General features: G+C 37.5%; 1 protein-coding gene and 1 long non-coding RNA gene across 9 annotated transcripts in view; one reads left to right on the forward strand and one right to left on the reverse strand.

The window, feature by feature from the left end:
* Siz (schizo) overlaps positions 1–19,145 on the forward strand; it is a 41,990-nt gene that overhangs the window by 7,351 nt on the left and 15,494 nt on the right. The window contains exon 1 of one of the 8 annotated variants that reach the window (XM_064124715.1): positions 1,542–2,106. The exons of 2 other annotated variants lie outside the window; for them this stretch is intronic. In XM_064124715.1, the coding sequence (XP_063980785.1) occupies positions 2,054–2,106 (53 nt within the window). In that variant the 5' untranslated portion in view covers positions 1,542–2,053. 5 more of the 8 variants (XM_064124718.1, XM_064124716.1, XM_064124714.1 and 2 more) reach the window with 5 other exon arrangements.
* LOC135164422 (uncharacterized) lies at positions 8,940–11,186 on the reverse strand. Its single transcript, XR_010299293.1, has 3 exons — positions 11,092–11,186; positions 10,141–10,247; positions 8,940–9,273 (listed from the first exon to the last, which is right to left on the reverse strand). It is a non-coding gene; the product is annotated as an uncharacterized LOC135164422 (long non-coding RNA).

Here is a 19,145-nt window from a genome sequence, read left to right on the forward strand (position 1 = left end):
GTTTTTCTTGCCTTCTATGAACTTATTTCGATGAGCAATTAATGACGTAATTAATTGATGTAGCAGCATCATTAATTCACGAAGCAATCCATATAAAGTAATGGCAGATTCTTCTAAATTTATTGATGTTATTGACTGATCAATCAAGATATTTTTCAAGAACATGAGAAACGTGAAAAATTGTGGAGCGCAATGGGAAGTAAAAATACATTTTACTAAATTGTCAATATCTGTTAACTGGACATTACCATCGGAGAGAAGAGGGGGGGGGGGGTTCAAGGGTCATTGTGAAACCTAACAAAATATTTTTAAGAAGAGAAACTTCGATGATATCTATAATTAACTTGATATTTCTTCAATCTTATTATTGACGATTTCCAATTCGGGAAATTTGACATTTAAAATCTATCAATCAGTCTATCGGTGCTCAGACGAGTAACTGAGAGTTTTATTTATACAAACACATCACTACGTACATGAAGAGATGAAAGAATTGTTTAAATTTATTAGTACCGTTTATTCATCTGCCAATTTATCTCACAGGCAAATAGCGCATGGCAAATTGAATATCAAAGAAAGTGGAGTAAAAATAGAACTTCTCAATAGAAGTGGAAAGAAAATTTCAAGCCATCAATATGTCCTGTTCCATTGATTCCATTACGATCAATCAAGTCTCCTCTTCAACCACCAACGAATGCTTTTAAAATGTATCGGAAAGTCTTGCACTTCTCAGAGTGGACCTGCGACCGAATGATTTTTTCAAATGTCACTGCCACCGAAATTAATTGGTCAAAAATAAATGAAGTTTCTTTAAAGTGTAAAAAAAAACCTGTGACATCAAAGAGAAGGATATCAACCATGAATCGGTCACGACTCTATAGGTTTTTCTGTCACCACCATTGAATGCACACAACGTAAAATCGAAAAATATGTGTGGCGGAACAAAGGGAGCATCGGCCGACGCTGCGATCGCGCAGAATCCAAAAGGGGCGAGGGACTGCCAGGGATAACGAGGGGACAGAGAATTTCAACGCGCATACAAAACCCTAACGTGTAGACTGAATGGAGACATGAGTGCGATAGAGACAGACATTGGTTGGCTCGACGTCGCGACGCTCCTCTCGTTCACCCCTCTGACGTTCCAGCGATGACGTCGAGCCCGGTCTAACGATTCCGTTAACCATCGTACCTTCAGTTGAAGTCCCGCAATTTTTGTTTTCCTGTGCCCTTTTTCTTTTTTTTTCTCTTCGTTCCGCATTCGTGCTCTCGCGCCCTTTTTACCTGCTTTACCGGCCCTTTTTTTATCGTTCAATGATCAATGAATATCTCTGGAATTGCGAATCTGGATTCTTTGGTATAACATGTGAGTTATAATTCCCTCCAGCTCTGCACAAGCGCGCATAGTCACACTGTGACTACGCACACGCGCACTTGACTCACATAAGAAAGGTTAGAGGATAGATTATATATAAAATATAAGTTTCATGTACTTGAGTTTTCCATCTTTCTCGGTGGAAAATAGTTGGTCCGTATCCACGGCAAAAGCTCGACCGCCATTCGTCCTCTCCTCGGCTTAAGCTTTTATTTTTTCTTTCATTGTTCTCACTTGAGCTTTTAGTATTTTATACATATTTTTTTTTCCTTCTGTTCTTATCCATAGACTCCACCACTCGCTTTTTTCGATAATCTTTTACTTTTTAGTTCACTCTTGCTCCCGTTTTTGTACCACTTTTTTTGGTGAATGTGCGCGTGGAACGGAGGAGTTACTTCGAAAAGAGAGAGGTACAGAAGTGCTGTGAAAGAGTCTGCATCGCGACACATCAGAGCAAGTAGAAACGGCCTTCTTTGTGCGGCTTCTGAAATTTTCCAAGTGGTTACGCGTTCGTTCAAGAAAGAGCTTTATAGTTTGAGGTGTGTGTGTGTGTCTATGTGTGTGTGTTGTATGTCTCTTTGACTTTACCGATATTTTTTTTAATGCACCGGTGAAGACTTTGAGATTATTCCTTTGAGGAGTTTTTGTGATAAGTGACAGAGAGGTGGTGACGATGTGGTGATGATTGAGCTGCTTTCCAGAGGCAGACGTCAATGTAGCAAGAACTTATCAAGGTAATGGAAATAATGCTACTGAGGAAGGTAACCTTCGCCGGGAGCAACTTCCTGTGCGTTCGGCGAAATATTTATTATGAGTACATTGGGCTTTACGATCTTCTTTGCTCGGAAAGGGATGCCAACAATTATAGGGAGCTATGTTGTTGACTATCGCTTGAGGGCATATTTCATACCTTTCTTTGGGTCTCTTAGCGAGTGGAAATTATTGTCTCAGTAAAAAGACCAGATTTTTTGTTGTGATTTCAAGGAAAACTTCATTAAATCTCAAACTTCATTCTGAATTGAAAGGAATTCAATGTTTTTTTATATTAAAAATTCCATGATGTTTTGCATTTTTCGGGCTTGTTGAGGATTAAGAGCTCTTGAGATGCCAGACATATTTTTAAAACGCAGGTCACAGTTATGAGAATTTCTTGAAAATTAGTTTTCAAGTAGCATTCAACGCACGGATAATTCTCATATTCTCGGTATCACTGCGTGTTTCGTTTTTTTTTTACTGAACTAGAGCAATTTCAACTGTGAGGCCTAGATTTTACACTCCCATAGTGCTGGATGACTAGAGTAAAGAAAAAAAAACCGGAAAACTCGACTAACTCGCGTAATTTAACACTCCACCTTTATGATTAGGGAATTCTTGTATTCCTATCAGTAAAAAATTATAATTTCACTAACGTCCGAAGTACCACAATTTCTCTGGTAAAAAAAAAATTCAATGTCACTCTCCCGAGAATTACTGGTCAACTGCCCATGAAATTACCATTTTTCTCCGACCGCGCAATAGTTATTTTTCACTCCATAAAACGTCAAAATTCCCTCACGCAATGTACTTTTCATCAATCTAAATTTCACTCACCGATTACGTATCGAGCGTTAAAATAATTTGTTCTGGGTAACGGTTGACAAGGCAGAAATTCATTGACAGTCGATCGGTGGAGTTATCTCGTGGTAGAAATGTCAAGTATAATAGTTATGCCTCGTTTTGAAAGTTACCGGGTATGTATCTAGTGCCGCGTGACTATGTAACAATACAAACAAACTGAAGTGTTCAATTATAGCGGTTACTGTTCAGTGACGGCAGCTCAACCATCCAATCAACATTACAGCCAATACATGCAAACAACTGAAACAGAATAAATAAAATATCGGGGATAACAGAGAGATAGAGACACCGAGGCCGCAGACAGGTAGACCAAAGTGAGATGCATTTGGTCGGTGTGTCCGATCTCGATGGCGTGTTAAGGCACACGATAATATTCGCGATAGGGTAATGTTCATGCTTTCGGTTTACAGTGACCCAAGGGAGTGGGCGGATTTGCACAGATATTTATCACGTGTATAGGGAACATGTGCAGTTTGATTTCTGAGAATTTGGAAAATTCACAATTGGCCGGAGTAGAGTAATTATTCTGAATCAATGGAATACCGTAATAGACTTCATCGAAAGATTAATCTGGCAGCGTTGTGTACCTTAACGGGTGGGTATTATGCATGTAGCACTCCATTGACCAGGTTGGAGGTGTGCCAGGTAATTCAGGACTGTTTAATTTACTACCGTGCCCCTGGAACGGCTGGCCTTGGTCTGGCGCTCGATCTCCCTTCTACGTATGCAATTTTTTTTTTATACTGAGAGGAAATTTGCCGGCCGTTACAGCGGATCTTTTGCCGAGTTGTGGAGGAACAATGAAATATATTTAGAAATTTTTTTTTGCTAGGAAAAGTCGGGTATTTCTAGTTTTTTTAAGTAGACGAGAACGTCAAGAGAGATTGTCAGTTTTGGGGCTGAATTATTGGATGAAAGTGAGAGAAAGGAAGAAAATTCAAATAAATATGAGCTTGAATTTTAAATTAATTGGAAGATTAAATTAGGTGTGGAATTCCTGGGTGATTTTCACTCGAAATTATGTAAATATTCTTTTCATCTTCAAGTTGTACATAAATTCGTTCATTCGGTGCTGATGTGATTATGTTCGGATGATTGTCTTCTGAGAAATATCATTGTTTTCCCAATTCTACAGCAAGTTGTATTCAATTCAGACGATGATCGTTTAAAATTGATGTTTTATTGTCTCGTTGCCAAGTTGGCGTCATGCCACTTTGTCTGTTGTATCTCACTCACTGAAACAAGAAATGCCAGATAAAAATAATGCACTAAATAGTGATAAATTTATCCATCGAAACTTTGGAAAGCTCCCCAATACATCGTGACGGTGGGTAACGTAAGAGCGAAGAGCGAAAAGCGTGCAATTACAGTCTTCGTGTACGGTAGGACGACTATTGATTGTAGCAAAGCTCCAACAGGGCAAGGGGGATGTTGTCGGATGCATTGTCGCCCCTCTTCGTCCTTTTCACCCCCACCAATGAGCAGTCTATATTGCAGTGTACACTTGGTTCTTCTTTCATTACACCGTTCGATCGCGGTCGAGACACGCAATTACACGACGGATTTTTTTGGGATTTACGCGAGTGTATGTGTGTATGTGTGTTGAATTTTTTTAGTGTCTACGATGTCATCTCGTGGGTAAAGCTCACGCTGTTTTCGTAAAACATCTTTTATCTATTCGCTTCGGTGGCTGAATAAAATCAACGATGCGGAGGCAGTGCCAATGCTCCCCCCGAATGTGAGTATTGAAAGAAAAATATTTTGAATACTATTCCACCCCCAAGTTGGGAGTAGCCCATCCAACAAAAATATCACGTGATATTTTTCCTTGGAATCTTTCGATCGGTCAGGATGATTGAATATGTCACCACAGGGGAGTTGAGCCCTCGTTCTTACCAAGATAATATGAAAGATTGTTAAAACTCCACTTGCTGGATATTGGAAACCCGTGGGGTTGGGGGTTTATCGATTTTTAATACAGCTGCGGCGGCTGATTGAGCCCGAGAGCGAAATTAAATTCAATTTGGGAGAAAAAAAATTGTGAAATTTCAAGCGTCATTCAAAAATTAAACATCATTAAATCCTTAATGATTTTTAAATTGAGGAATGTATTTGCCTGATGTTTATGGATTCCCATTAATTCATGAATGTTCAATACTACGTCAGGTGACAAAAATTACCAAAATATTTACCGACGTTTTTCTCGGAATCTTTATACCTCTCGGGATGATTCAATGTGTCATCTCCGAGGACTCGGGTTTCGTATTTTACCTAGACTAGAATAATGTGAAATATTGTTAAAACCTCCAGCTCTCGGGTGCTCGAAACCCGTGCGGTCGAGGTTTTATCGATTTTTAATACAACCACGTTTTCCCATCGGGCCGTTGAAGAACACGGAGGTTGATGGCGTTACTGTAAGAGAGAGCGAAGAGAAATGACAGAGAGAGGACATAGACCAACCCTCCTGAATCATGCAGCTCGGACTCTTCCCCTTTTTTATTGCACTCAACTTCGGTAAAAGGCATTCTCCCCTCGTACCACCACCCTCAATGCTTTTATTTTTACGTTCTAGCGTCAAACGGTGTGCGTTTTGACGTGTCTAAAGCCATTACTATTGGTTCAACGAGTGATTCACGAGGTGCGTCTGTCAGTAAAAATAAAAAAATAATTGTGAGAAGTCACACGTCTGGTGAGCACGTGGGTGAATTCACGCACCCATGATTTCCCTTTCGCATGGTAATTGGACATTGGTTTACTTCAGTGATTGTTTAATTGCATTGTTGTTTAATTGCCTCTGGATTTTTTCTTACATGAATGGATGGCTCTCGCTGGTGAAAATTCATCTGGTTTATTTTTGTCAATCAGACGACTGACTCATTGAAATTTCCAGTCATTTAATTAATTGTAGTGATCAACAGCACTCCATAATCACACAAAGCTCGATGCTTATTGAATTTTGTAATGATGCGTACGCCCAATTGAATTATGAAATCCTCATGTATCTGGGGAATTCCTCGATTTTTCTCGGTGAATGCTATTCAAAGGCAGTTTGCTGACCACCACTACCACATAATCCCCGAAATTTCAATCGATTAGCAAGCGTGTTTGTCGTATTTTCCACTTATTCAATTGCAAAATACCTCGGATAAATTAGTATTGAGGGGTTAGAAATGCAAGTGGTCTCTCACATGGATGAAATACAATCGAAATAGGAGCAATCTCCGAAATTACAGTGGCCCATTGCATGTTTCCATCGCAGCAACAATGCCAGTATCATATGAGATTATTGCATACCCCAGTATTGCGGTGTTCACATACACAGGAAACAGTCACGAGGGATTGTACTGTACACTTTCACTTTCAAATCCATTCCGAGGGGGTGACTCTCTAATGCCAGGCAAATGGGGAGAGGGCAGACAAGGACACATGGACTGCGATGAGTTGTACGGGACATCCCCTATAATCGCAAGTGAAGCCTGCTATGGTTTATATTGATCGGTCAGAACAGCCGCGGGGGGATTTACGATCTTAACGTGCGACTTCACACGAACATATGATATATTAACAAAAGTTCTAGTTGCCATTCGCTACATACACTGATTAAAAAATGTTTTTTGAGAAGTGCATGTTTTCGTGGGTCACGAAACTAATGGCTAAAACATTTATAACTTTATCATTTCATGAGCTGAGGAAACAAAATTTTTATCAACATATTTTGTGTTACTTCGAGGTGCAATGGAAACTGTTTTTTTTTCTATCAAAAAATGTTGAGTTTTAGATAAGAAAATTTGAAAATAATTTGATCGGTTGAGAATGTATTTCAGAAATTCCGTTTTTTTGTTGTGAATGAAATTGCTTCGTCTTTAGAACGAGTATAAATTTATTGAATGAAAATTTTTCGCCTTTCAATGAGAGATAGTATTTTCGGAGAAATTTCTTCTTTCGTTTCTCGACTCCAGAGAAGATGTTCTTCTCAGGAAAAATTATTTTCCATCAGTGCAGTGGACGCGGCAAATAATCATGCTTTATTCTCCATTCACGTTCTTCTGTGGGTGCAGTGCAATTTTCGAAAAATGAGAGAACAGGCATTCGGAGATAGTGGAATTATCGGTGGTAACGAGAAGTGGAGGAATAGTGGGCGTTGCTCGAGTTTCAAAGAGGGCGTCAATAAAATTCCTACTATCGGATATCGAGCCCACGTGCGGGAGCAATCGGTTTAGATGCAATGCGGTATTGATTATTCCAGGGAAGCTCATTACAATTTTATACTCCTGAGATTTATCCGCATGGTAATCTGGGGATTATGGAGGTGTGAGAAGGTAACACCTTCGGTGGGTTTTGACGTTTTTATCGTCTTCGAGAAGTTTTCTAACAGAAATCAGGATTCGTTCGTTCAAATGAACAAAACAATTTATTTACCGCTTCTGGAGGTCTTTATCCATAAAAGAAGTAAAATATTTACGAATAATTCAATAATTCTATTCCATCTCACGGTATAAATATTTTTTTTTCACAACTTTATAAGTTTTCATGGTGAGTTCACCTCAAAATACTATAAAATGTAAGTAAAACTGTCGACTGATAAAAGTTGTAACACCTATAGACCACTCTCTTTACAAATCTCTCATAAATGAAAATGTTGCACCTGTATTGAAGGCATCACTTTATGAGTACATATTTATTACATCCCCACCACTTTTTTCCTCACTTATCTCTTCTGACGTCGGCTGATAAGATAAGTCTCTTTCATTTGTATTCACCAAGACGCGTTTGTCGGTAAATATACGACCAATAGCCCCGTGCGGTAGCAATAGTGAACAATCTGTAAAAATCGTGTCTAATTATAGATGTTTTTTTTCCTTATCACAAATTTTTGAGTGAAGTGTTGGCTCGTCCAATGCAGTGTCTCGTGATCCCAGAGGAATATTTATGCTAATATGTGTATTATGAGACTGTTTTGCTCTGGGAATGCTTACAGGTATAACTGGGAATAACCAAACTTTTGGGAATTCAATCAATTAATTAAAGTTTCTCGTAATTACCATGTCCGTAAATTGTCCCGAGGGGCCTTTCCATTGACACATCGCCCTTTGATATCGCATAATTAAATTCTCAAGTAACTAATCAAATTTTTTCTTTCTCTGTTTCAGGTGAGTCGTAAATCTAGCTTCATTTCAATTTGACTTGGTAATTTGAAACGACTGACAATAAAGGTAACAATTATTACGTTTCTCAAGAAAAAATTATGAAGAATGCTCTCACACTAGGAAATCAAATTTGGGGCGAAAAAATTGGCTCCTAAAATGAGACATTTTAGGACGCGGTTTCGGGTGTTTCATTCGTAAAAAGTTGGCGAACTTGCCAAAATCAAGGGCTGACCAACCACAGGGATGAAAAATCCTCATCGCATTAGGCATGAATAATATTACGCTATTGGCCCTTCTCCAAACTCATAAACGTAAAAATCTCAACGGAAAAATATTGTCCATGATTTTTTTTTCTGCTGTCTTTGTACGTCATGTGATTGGCCAACTTCACACGAGTAAAAACCTCACTGCACTCGTCCTGAAAATAGATGGTTTCCACAGTGTTCTTGACTTTTACGAGTTTAGGGAATTCTCAGTGCCGGTCTCCGGACGATAAACAGTAAAGAGAATTACGGAAAAGTTGGGTTTTCTCCCAGTGCCTTATTTTTCCTCGCATAACACCGTATTCATTCTCTATGACTAATAGAAGAAATGTTAAATTCAGGGAAGTCTTCAAGTTCTGAAAAAAATCCCCATTGTTTCCATTATTTAACATCCTCGAATAATTATGCAATTTGTTGATCCCTGATAGACAATAATTAGGCATGTTACGCTACAATAATTACGTGGGAATTGGGAAACTAGTAGGATTTGAGACGTGTATGAAAGACTCCATTGTCCAGCACTCAATGTTGTGTATCGATTTTATTATTTTGAAATCGTTAGATTTACCTATTCATCTGTGTTTAATCGCTGATGCTATTAGCAATTATAACATTTTCTCGTGATTAGAAAAAACCGTTATTATGGCGTTATCGTTTTACTGCTGTTCAACTGGCCCGATTATTACTACCATTAGAGGCGACGTTTTCTTAAGATATTGCGAGCCTAGTGCACAGTTCTATTGGATCCAGTCGGTGAATGGTACGACTTGCAGACTAGGTCACTCTGTGCAACGTTGCACAATCATAGACAAGGTCGTTTCTACTTGTCCATGTTCACTCTATCTGTCCCGAATGCTTCAACAGGATTTTGACACTGAAAATAGATTTTAAAAATTACTAAGAAAAATTCAATGACAAGTAATGACAATTGTGGGATTAAATTTAAGTAAATTGATGGCTTTTTAGCAGAAATGAGGCTGGCATTTCACTGTGATTTATTTGTTGCTCTGCATTTGGCATAAATTTAATTTTCATTCATAGCATTAAATGATTAACTTCAGTTGTTACTGGAAAATTCAATAGTGTTGAAAATTCAAGCTAAAACTCTCAACTGTGTTGGTAAATGCGTTGTAAAATCCATTGAAATGGAAAAGTTGCTCTTTCTCAATTCCGATAACACCGCGAGTAAATTTTCCGGTGGATTTAGTATCCGTGCATCAATTACCGTACTAACTTGAGTCAACTCCATGCAAAACTAAATTAACGCGAACGTAACATCGGCAGTGCTCGGTGTTGCGAGCTTTTATTGTTATTCCTTCATATACACAACTTTCCCATCTCCGGGAGTCAACGGAACTCACTCGTTACTCATACACTACCGTCAGTTTTTCACTGACTAGATGTGCAACAGCACTACTATCGAAATAAAAACGTAGTTTCATTTCATTAGTCGCATTATCAACACTCAATGCTCTACGGGCTGTTGAACCGGAAGTTAATTCAACGAAATTTGTGAAAGTTCGTTGACACAGTTGGATTGTATCAGGTTTATTTTCACTTTGTACTCCATTCAGTTTTCGATAAGTGACAAGACAAGATAGAGTGATTACGTCAAGTGAGAGAGAAATGAGGAACCCTTCACCTTCGTGGAAAATAAAAAAAAAAATCACAACCGACGGAAGGAATATACTGTATTCGTGGGAAACCAGTGACTTTGTTGTTCAGTCGGTTGTTGACTCACCCACGCTAGTATCTAGCATTTTGTGATCGTCTGTAGGAAGTGTTTAATAAGCCAGGAACTGTTGAAATCAACGCTCTCGTCGACTTATAGCCCTCAAGCGTCAATGTCTGTTGTAAATAGAAGAATCTTGTGGTTTTATTCACTCCCTGGTAACGATCGAATTGGGATCAAGAGGAATTTTCTTTTTTTTTCTATTTTTGTCAGCCAACGGGAGAAAAATGGAGGATTCGTGTGAAAAATGATATTCTTTAGGGCTTGTGTGTAACAAAAATAATAAAAAATCGGGGATTTCAGGAGAACTTGATTGTCGAGGCTGTATTGTTATGGATTATTGTTCAGAAAAATGATATCATGATATGGGATGATGTGATGTTGATAAATGATGAAATGATGAGGATTTTATCTGGGATTAATGATTCGATTTTTCGTAACAATTACTGAGAATAAATATATGAATTTATCTATTGCCAACAACAATTTTGGTGAAATGAGTGGAAAAAGGTCAAATCAATTTCTGTGAGTGTTCTAAAAATAGAAGAGCGCTTGTCATTCTCATTTACTTCGATGAAAGATACAGAAAAAGTTGTTTAATCGGTCGTGCGTGGGCTGGACGAAAATAAATGACAAAAAGATATTATTTCTGGGTTTACATTCCAAAAAAATTTCTGTTTCACAACAGTTTAATTACTGGAGAAATTTTTTATTCGAATCAAATATGCAATCTTTGAGTTAAATGTGTGGGTTCGGTAATTATCAATTTTTTCTAAATAATTAAATCGGAATAAATGAACGATTTTTTTCAATAATTCCACAATTTTTTTGCGATTACGATGTGCGTTTATCGATGATCACCGGAAAAATATTAATTGATCCCACATAAAAATAGTTAATCCCTGATCATTGTCATTGACTTCGCTGAAGAGACAGTGGAAAAAAGTAGTTTAGTCGTACCTGGACGGTCTTGAGAAAAAAAATCCTCGTGTTGCAACTGTTCGATTACGCCTCCGTCTGTTACCGACGTATAAGGATTCTCTGTTGAGTCGTCAGATACCGTGTGCATTGCGGGGGAAGGGCTGACGAGCAAAAAAAAAAACTCCAGTCGTTCTTCGGCACCGGCTGAAAAACGGATATAGAGACGTGGGAGGGGAGAATTTCTCGGGTATTTCGATATAGCGAACAAAACGGGTTATATTCACCGTGATATGGGCTTTTCCAAGCTTCTTCACATATATTCGCACAAGTACAGTTTGCGGTCTATTCTCATACCGTTATTTTTCACCATACATTTTGCCCGCTGCTCCCTCGCTCTTTCAGCAGCAGCGATTTGCTCAACTTGTATTTTTTACCTGTTTGTTTATCTTAAAACGTGTCACGCCTCTGGGTCAGAACCATTGTTTACGAAGAAAGTATGCATTTCATCACGTTTTTATTCAACGTTGGGGACAATTCTGTTATCCGGTGATTTCTTTTTTTTTTATTATCGCGAGAAGGGAATCCTTTATTTTACAAAATAGTAATTTATGGATTGAGGAGTATTCAGGTCATATCACTGCGAAATTATCTTCAATTCGTGGTATTTTACACGTCTCCTAATCAGGGGTCAAGACCCCCAGGAGAAGAAAGTCTGCACTGCCGCTTGCTTTCTGTTTTACAGGCTGTTCTAGACGATTCTTGTTTACATATCCGCTTTTTTTTAGTAGGAAATGGGTAACCAAGGAGAATGAATTATACAGTAGTTGACTGCACGAATAGCTTTGAGGACGAAATTATTGGAAATCACGAGGAGCGAGACGTGGGGGTTAATGGGCACTCGTTTTTTGGGTTTTAGTGATCGGAGTTACGGGCAGTTACATTTAACACGAAAAAAATAATTCATGTGGCGGAAATAATTAGTTTTCTCGAGGAATTCGAAATATTATGTTGTCTTAAAAATGCCGTAACATTTTAGACAGTATTATTGGAAAAGTCAATTATTTTTTATTGCTTCGGTCAGCCCGTTAATGGCAATTAATGGGGAACGAGGTGTTGCAGCGTTGTGGAATATTTCAAGAGCAGTATTCTTTAATTGTTCTTTAATTGTTCAGGGGAGGAATTTATTTTATGGAGGAACTTAAAATTTTCCTTTCACGAAATGTTGATTCAAGGAACACATTTCGCTTCATGATTATGCATTGGATTTAACATGAAAAATTCAGACAAGGATCTGAAGTCTGGAGTCAGTAAACTGCATGAACTTGTACTAAAACAATACAATTGAAAATTATTCAAGAACATTCAATCGATGTATATGTTATATGGGGGTAGATAACTGAGGTGGATACATCCATAAACGAAATTCAATGCCTCATTGCAGATGCTATGTCATTTAACTCTGATGCCCACTCAATAATCCCTAGAATTCATTGATGAAACCCGTATAATCCGACATTTATGGAGTGAAGTCATAGACGAGGGCAGATGTTGGGAATAGAAATGTTGCTGGCGCATTTTGTGGAACGGAACTAAACGAAATTACAGATGATTGCAGGCTGTTAATCAATATTTCAATTGAACACTTTCACATCTCATGCTTCTATCATTTTTCAAATACAGAATGCATTGTGCAGATAATGACGGTACGTTATTTTTAACACCAGCGTGAGAAATTTGCTGATCTGCTTCCGCTTGTCAGCAAAATTTTTTTTCCACACTGGTGATTTTTTCGTTGTTGGATTTTTTTTTTGCCGTTCACATTGAATACTCCAATCGGCTTGAAAGGCATTGACAATATTAGCTTCGCACGAGAATACCGCATGACTGGAGTTACCACATGAGAGGCCACTTCAGTTGACAAGATTTTTTAGCCTCTCGTCGGTTGAAAATCTTTCGATGAAATTTCTCAGGATTGGAAAGTTTACCAAGTAGCAGTTTTACGGCAATTTCAAGACATTTTAGATTGGCAATACACTTTTTACCCGACAAATCACTGGAAAGTATACGTTACAGTTCGATAAGAAATTGCTCGTAAAAAAATCTGGTAAATGTTCTTGAAATTTGAATTCATGGAAAAGTTGGTGTAATTGGCTGCTAATAATCAAAAATTCAACTTTACTATTATACATCAATACATTTGAATACATCAAAAGTAACTACCCAACGGTCCCAGAACCATCATTTTTATTTCACCCAGACTTCCACCTATTTATGGAATCCTCCAATTAAGTGACTCTCGATTTGTTTTTATTTACATCATTTACACATGTGGGAGTCAGCAGCTCTCGTCATGCGACATCTATCGTAATAGTTTGGCTGGTTTAAGTGTGCGTTGGAGAGATCGTTGGGGACTGGGATGGTGAATGTAGTTGGTTGAGTACAACCATATACTTGTATATGTACTGGGTTGTACTCGTCACGGCTCCCCGCGAACGCGAGCTCTACTGCAGAGGTAGAGAGGGGTATCAGTGAGTTGTATTGGAACAAGCAACATTGCGCCGTTCCAGGGAATATCGTCGCGGCCAGTCAGCCTTAAACCGCGAAACGAAACCGCACAAGTCTACCCTGCTTGTACGTCATAAATTATTCCATGAATATACCTGACTTTTGTTAATAGACGACGATAAAGGTGGAGGTGAGGGATTTAAAAAAATATAACGATTAGTCATTCCGGGGAATTCAATGTATTAGTGATTTTATTGGTGATTACTGAAAACATCCGCGAGTTTTCATGTGATAAAGAATTGTGCGATGCTCATGCTATGCATAGCACGAATTGTGGAAAATTGTGATTTTAAATGTGACGTGAAATGGGACTTATCTATCGGATTTGGATGATTCAACCGTCCCCATCACGTCATCATTGTTTTTATTTTGATATTGGTGAAAAAGAAAATGATTTTTATCGTGGGTTTTAAAGATTAACTGGAAACAACTATCGCATAATATTATGCAGCGAGTAATGCTTAGATTGAAAGAAAAAAAAATGAACACTTCTTCGCGAGTCTGACTATGCGTGAAGGCTCTACTGCAAGACATCAGGGTCAGCTGTTTTCACTTACCTCTCAACTTGTAAACCCACGCGCATTGGTTAACTGTTCGATGGCATTAATAGCGTTGATTGGCCTGAAAGATGATGGCTCTTGACTAATGGAATCAACCTCGTGATGCATATTAATGATTCCGTTATCATTAAAGTAAAATAGAGCGGTAAATTGTGTGGAAATCTGGCGAGTTTATTGAGATTGAATCGTATCATGAGACTTATTAGGCGCAACTCGAGTGGTTAAAAAAATATATTCAGTACGAAATTTCTTTTAGCGCTCGACTATCCATTTTCACAAATCATAAAATTCAATGGAATGGAAAAATACCCAGTGAATCGAAATAAGAAGAAAGTAGGCTCTGTATCATGCTAATTTAGTTCAAGATACGAACGTATTATAAATTATTTTAATGAAGTCAATCGAGAATTTCTAAATTATTTCAGCAAATTTAGAGGAAAGTCGGAAAAGGGAATAATTTGGTTGATTCAAATGAAAATTTTTAACATATTAATAGATCCTTTATTAGTCGTCTTTGGATTAACTTTGGAATTACCATTTTTTAAATTCAATCAAAAAATAAATATCAAAGTAAAATATTATTTTGTGTCAGTGAGAATTCGGATAGAGATGGGGTTTAAATGACAATCTCCAGTTACAATTCAAGTTTATTTTCTTGGTATAATGTTTCATTCATTGTGCGACAACCAGCAATCGTCAAAAATTCACAATTCCATTATCAAGACTTTCCCTCGAATACTTTCGCTCGGTATCTGAATGCCCACATAAGCATCATTTCTACACTCTGTTTGTTGCAGTCCTCGTGGTGTGTAGTGAAGCATAACAAAAAGTAGCTTCATTTCTTGCATTAGAAACCAAAACAAAATCACGTAGCGTGCGATAATTATCAAAATGCCCCTGTTTCTCTCGAGTTATTAATAATTATTATCATCAATATGAAATCAAGAGTTTGATATTTATCACGTGATTTTAATGAAACTATTTCTCAGTATCCTCTCTGTTCATTGTAGTTCTATAATCCCAGTACAGCTGCATATAACCCACTTGTTGGAGACTGCAGGCGTGTAACTCGGGGCTAAATAGACCAGTAACGACTAGGATTCAAAGTGAGCAAGTGAGATCAAACTGTCCGGGGACTTTCTCTTCGATCCACGGACTTTTACTTTTGCCACGGGCTCATTTATCAGCATCTTCATTGGAGCGTAAGCACCTCTTGATGGCCTTGCTATTCGAGAATAGATTTGCCAATGATTACTTCTGATGCATTCACTTCTGTGAATTTTCACCTGCATATCACGATTGCACGATTGATCATTATAGGGAATCGCCAGTCGCAATCGATGAAAATTTTACATAAATATAACGTTCATTTGATAATTTAAGAGCCTTTTTATCGAATTATCAGTCCAAGAGGGCTGCAATCAGAGAGATGATGAGAAATATCGCGTTTTCGGGCTTGCATAATGTCAATGAAAATAGAATGGTCAATCACCAGGAAATAACTCTTATCCAGAAGGCAACTTACGTAATATCTCTCAATTCTGAGCAGTTCAGATGAGATGACTCATCGTCGTAATACCCTCTAGTGGAGTCCCTCTGCACGCTTTATTCATGTCATGGTTGCGGCATATTTACGATATTGATTATAAGTGTGTTAATGGGGACGATTGAACCCACTGTTAAAATATTAGTGGAATGGATGTTTTTTTAGAACAAGTTCTTTTATTTTTTTCTGAAAAGACACAAAATTTTTCGAGTTTTGTTCTTTAAAATATCTTCTAATTGTCAAAAATCAGCCAATTATTTCTTATTTTTATAGTTCGTTTCTTTTATGTCTCTTCAACTATTCTAGGAAAATTAATCTCAATAATAAAAATTCGGAGTTATGACAAGGGATATATTCACCCTCTAATTACAAATCCAAGCAGATTAGGGAAGATTCATTTTAATTCTGTTGGGGAGAAATTTCTTAAATTCAATTTTTTCGGACAGTCTAGCAATTTAGTGGCGTATGTTAGTTTTGGCTCAAAAATAAATCAAAAATACGAAATAATTCAGTTAGCAATTTTGCCATTTTTTTTTCATGTTTTGTTAATTATGTATCTATCTATCTAGGCAATCGCAGACAATACTTTAGTGCACGGTTATTATTCACCTCTCGATCTTACACTGTCACATTTAGAGACAACTTCCCTGACCATAATCGTCAAGTATAAGCGCTCGTCGAGCCGCATAATTTTTTTCCGGTGACGCGCAAGTCACTGGTGACTCACCGGGCACGTCCACTCGTTATTTTTTTTTTTTTGTTTGAAAGGAAAAATACATAAATAAGTATTTCCAAGGTATTAAGAAAATCCCCGATGAGCATGCGTATGTAAACAAATGGACAAATCCAATCCAGTTTAATGTTAGATCGCCGATTTCAGGCCTTTCGCTCATCTTATTGCGCATGTTCAATTAATTTATGCTGTGGCTATTCAATTCATGTCCTCTATTATATTAATATCAGCACTTTCGGTGACCGCAAATTGTTCTGCACACGCATAGGCACCACATACCATTCCCTTTGTAAATCATAACACGGTGCGTATGTGCATCCCATGCTGTAGGTGGGCATTCGAGCACGTAATACAGATTTCTAAATACTCCGTTACGTACATCCGTTCGCATCCTCAATGGTGGTTATCACACCCTTAATAACAATCTCGCATCTCCGGTGATCCAGTACTGTGTGTACCGTTCCAATGGCTGTTAATCTTTACAGTTTTTTTAAATGGCAACACCGCGGCGCCCAATAACATTGACGATTGCAAAATTCGTTATACTTCACGAGAACATATTTTTCTGCGAAAGATTCATTTTTTCCACTCGAGTATTGGGAATGGTACATGAATACATAGTCTAGCGGGTAAATAGCCAGGGTGGAAATCCCAGGAGTAATAATAGTAATGCCTTTGACTGCTGATCAAAATGAAAGACTAAAAAGTTCTGAATTTTTAATTTAAAACGTTAGGAATAATAAGCAAGGTATTCCCTTGTAGTCCAACAAACGCGGTACAAGGGACTGGGGTAAGAGGAACATCGTAAAACGTCCAGAGAGTACACAAAAGAAAAAATTAAATTTTTATTAAACTATTAAAATTAAATTTAACTTCTACTAAAAACATAAATTCTCTGAAATCCCACATCAATCGTAAAAACTCACCATTATTTTTGCCTTAAGTGGAATTCAATGTCGTTTCTATGAAGAATATTGTTGGGTTGTCCATGAAATTTTAATTTTTCCTGCCGGTGACGGATTTATTTGTTATCAGCAAGCCTCGATAACTATTAAAAAATTTCATGGTTGAATAGAAATAAGTGAAAATTTTATCGTCGTTGACGAATCGACCTTTGTCAACTAGTTTATTCGTTAAATGTTCCTCAAAAATATTGATTTACTGATAATAAATAAACCCGTTTAACAGTGATAGTTATTGCGCAGCGACGTGTGGTATTGGGGAATTTTTTAACGAAACTTGGATAGATAGTGCAATAACTAGTAGAAATTACGACAAGTAAAATGAACTGTCTTTATTCGTCGATATTTCGAGAACACCCGAGTGAAATTGGCCAATATTTTTTATTGTCGAGGTATTTTTGAAGACTTCAAAATAAAATGTGATTCCTACAAATTGCATCATCCCATCAGGATATTGACAATCGGGAGCAGTACCTTTCAATCCACTTTTCTCTTTCCATAAGTTTACATTTCTTAAATCTTGCTATATTATTCTACTTCGCTTTTATCCAAAATTTGCGCAATTTACAGATGAATCGTAAATGCAAATAGAAATTCTCACTTTATTCCATCGTATTAATATCAGGGCGGGCGAAAACCAGTTAGGTTTTCCTTTTAAAATTTTTTTACATATATTTCCAAAATTAATTATCGAAAGTTTGATTTGAGAAATTGTATTCATACTCGTATATCTAAACCGGATCGGGTGCACACGCATGAAAATTCACGACCTATATTTCTCGGACTACTTCTCATCGCTGAGTACTACTAGTAACGATGAAAATTTGGTTTTCAAAATCTACGCACCTGTAAAAATATTTTCTACGGAATATTTTCACACAAGAACGAACGAATAAAGTATTCTGAGTGAAGAATAAACAAGAAAGGCGGTTATCGGGTCTAGTAAAGAAAAAGTAGTGGCGGATTAATGTGATAACAATCCTTGTCATCGGTTCGGATAAAAACCCAGATAGTACTTCTATCACTTGAGAACATAATGCACGATTTTTACCCTCAGGGGATGCGCTTGTTACCCTCGAAAGGTTAAAATTACACTTTTCCCACAATTTTCAAACATTATTTTTCATCGCAAGCTATTCCCAATGTAATTTTCATCCAAACGTTCCTATCAGTCACTAGACAAATTTTGAAAATTTGAAAACCCATCGTAGTCCTAAATTTATAATCCCTCCAAAATTTATAACATCTATAAAATTCCAATAATCTTCAAATATTCGATACCAGAATTGGACTCTCATCGTAACTCCTGACTTATGATTTTTTTTAATCCCTCATTACTCACAGAGATTACAGTGATTTCAAAACAAAAAATTTCTTTTCTCAGTACAGCATTATTTAAAATTCAGAATTGAAATTGTTTATACATGAGAATCACTCTGAAGGATACACGATAAGATTGACTAGCTTTCCATGTACCTGGAAGACTGTTAATTTTCATGAAAACGAGCCGTCATCGCCATCACCAATACATTGTCAGTAACGTAGGCGAAGGTATTACGATTTAAACCTGTGGTGGGGGAGACACTTGCCCCACCTCCCACACTGTACCCAAGTGTTTGACAGTTCCATTACCGTATCACACCTAACGGCAGCGTCTAGTTCATCGCGAATAGTTTATATTCGTCCATCGACGTGTGTGGTGACCAGTAAGGTACTCTTTCCACTTG

Source organism: Diachasmimorpha longicaudata, chromosome 7, assembly GCF_034640455.1.
Source record: "Diachasmimorpha longicaudata isolate KC_UGA_2023 chromosome 7, iyDiaLong2, whole genome shotgun sequence".
NCBI classification, from domain to species: Eukaryota; Metazoa; Arthropoda; class Insecta; order Hymenoptera; family Braconidae; genus Diachasmimorpha; species Diachasmimorpha longicaudata.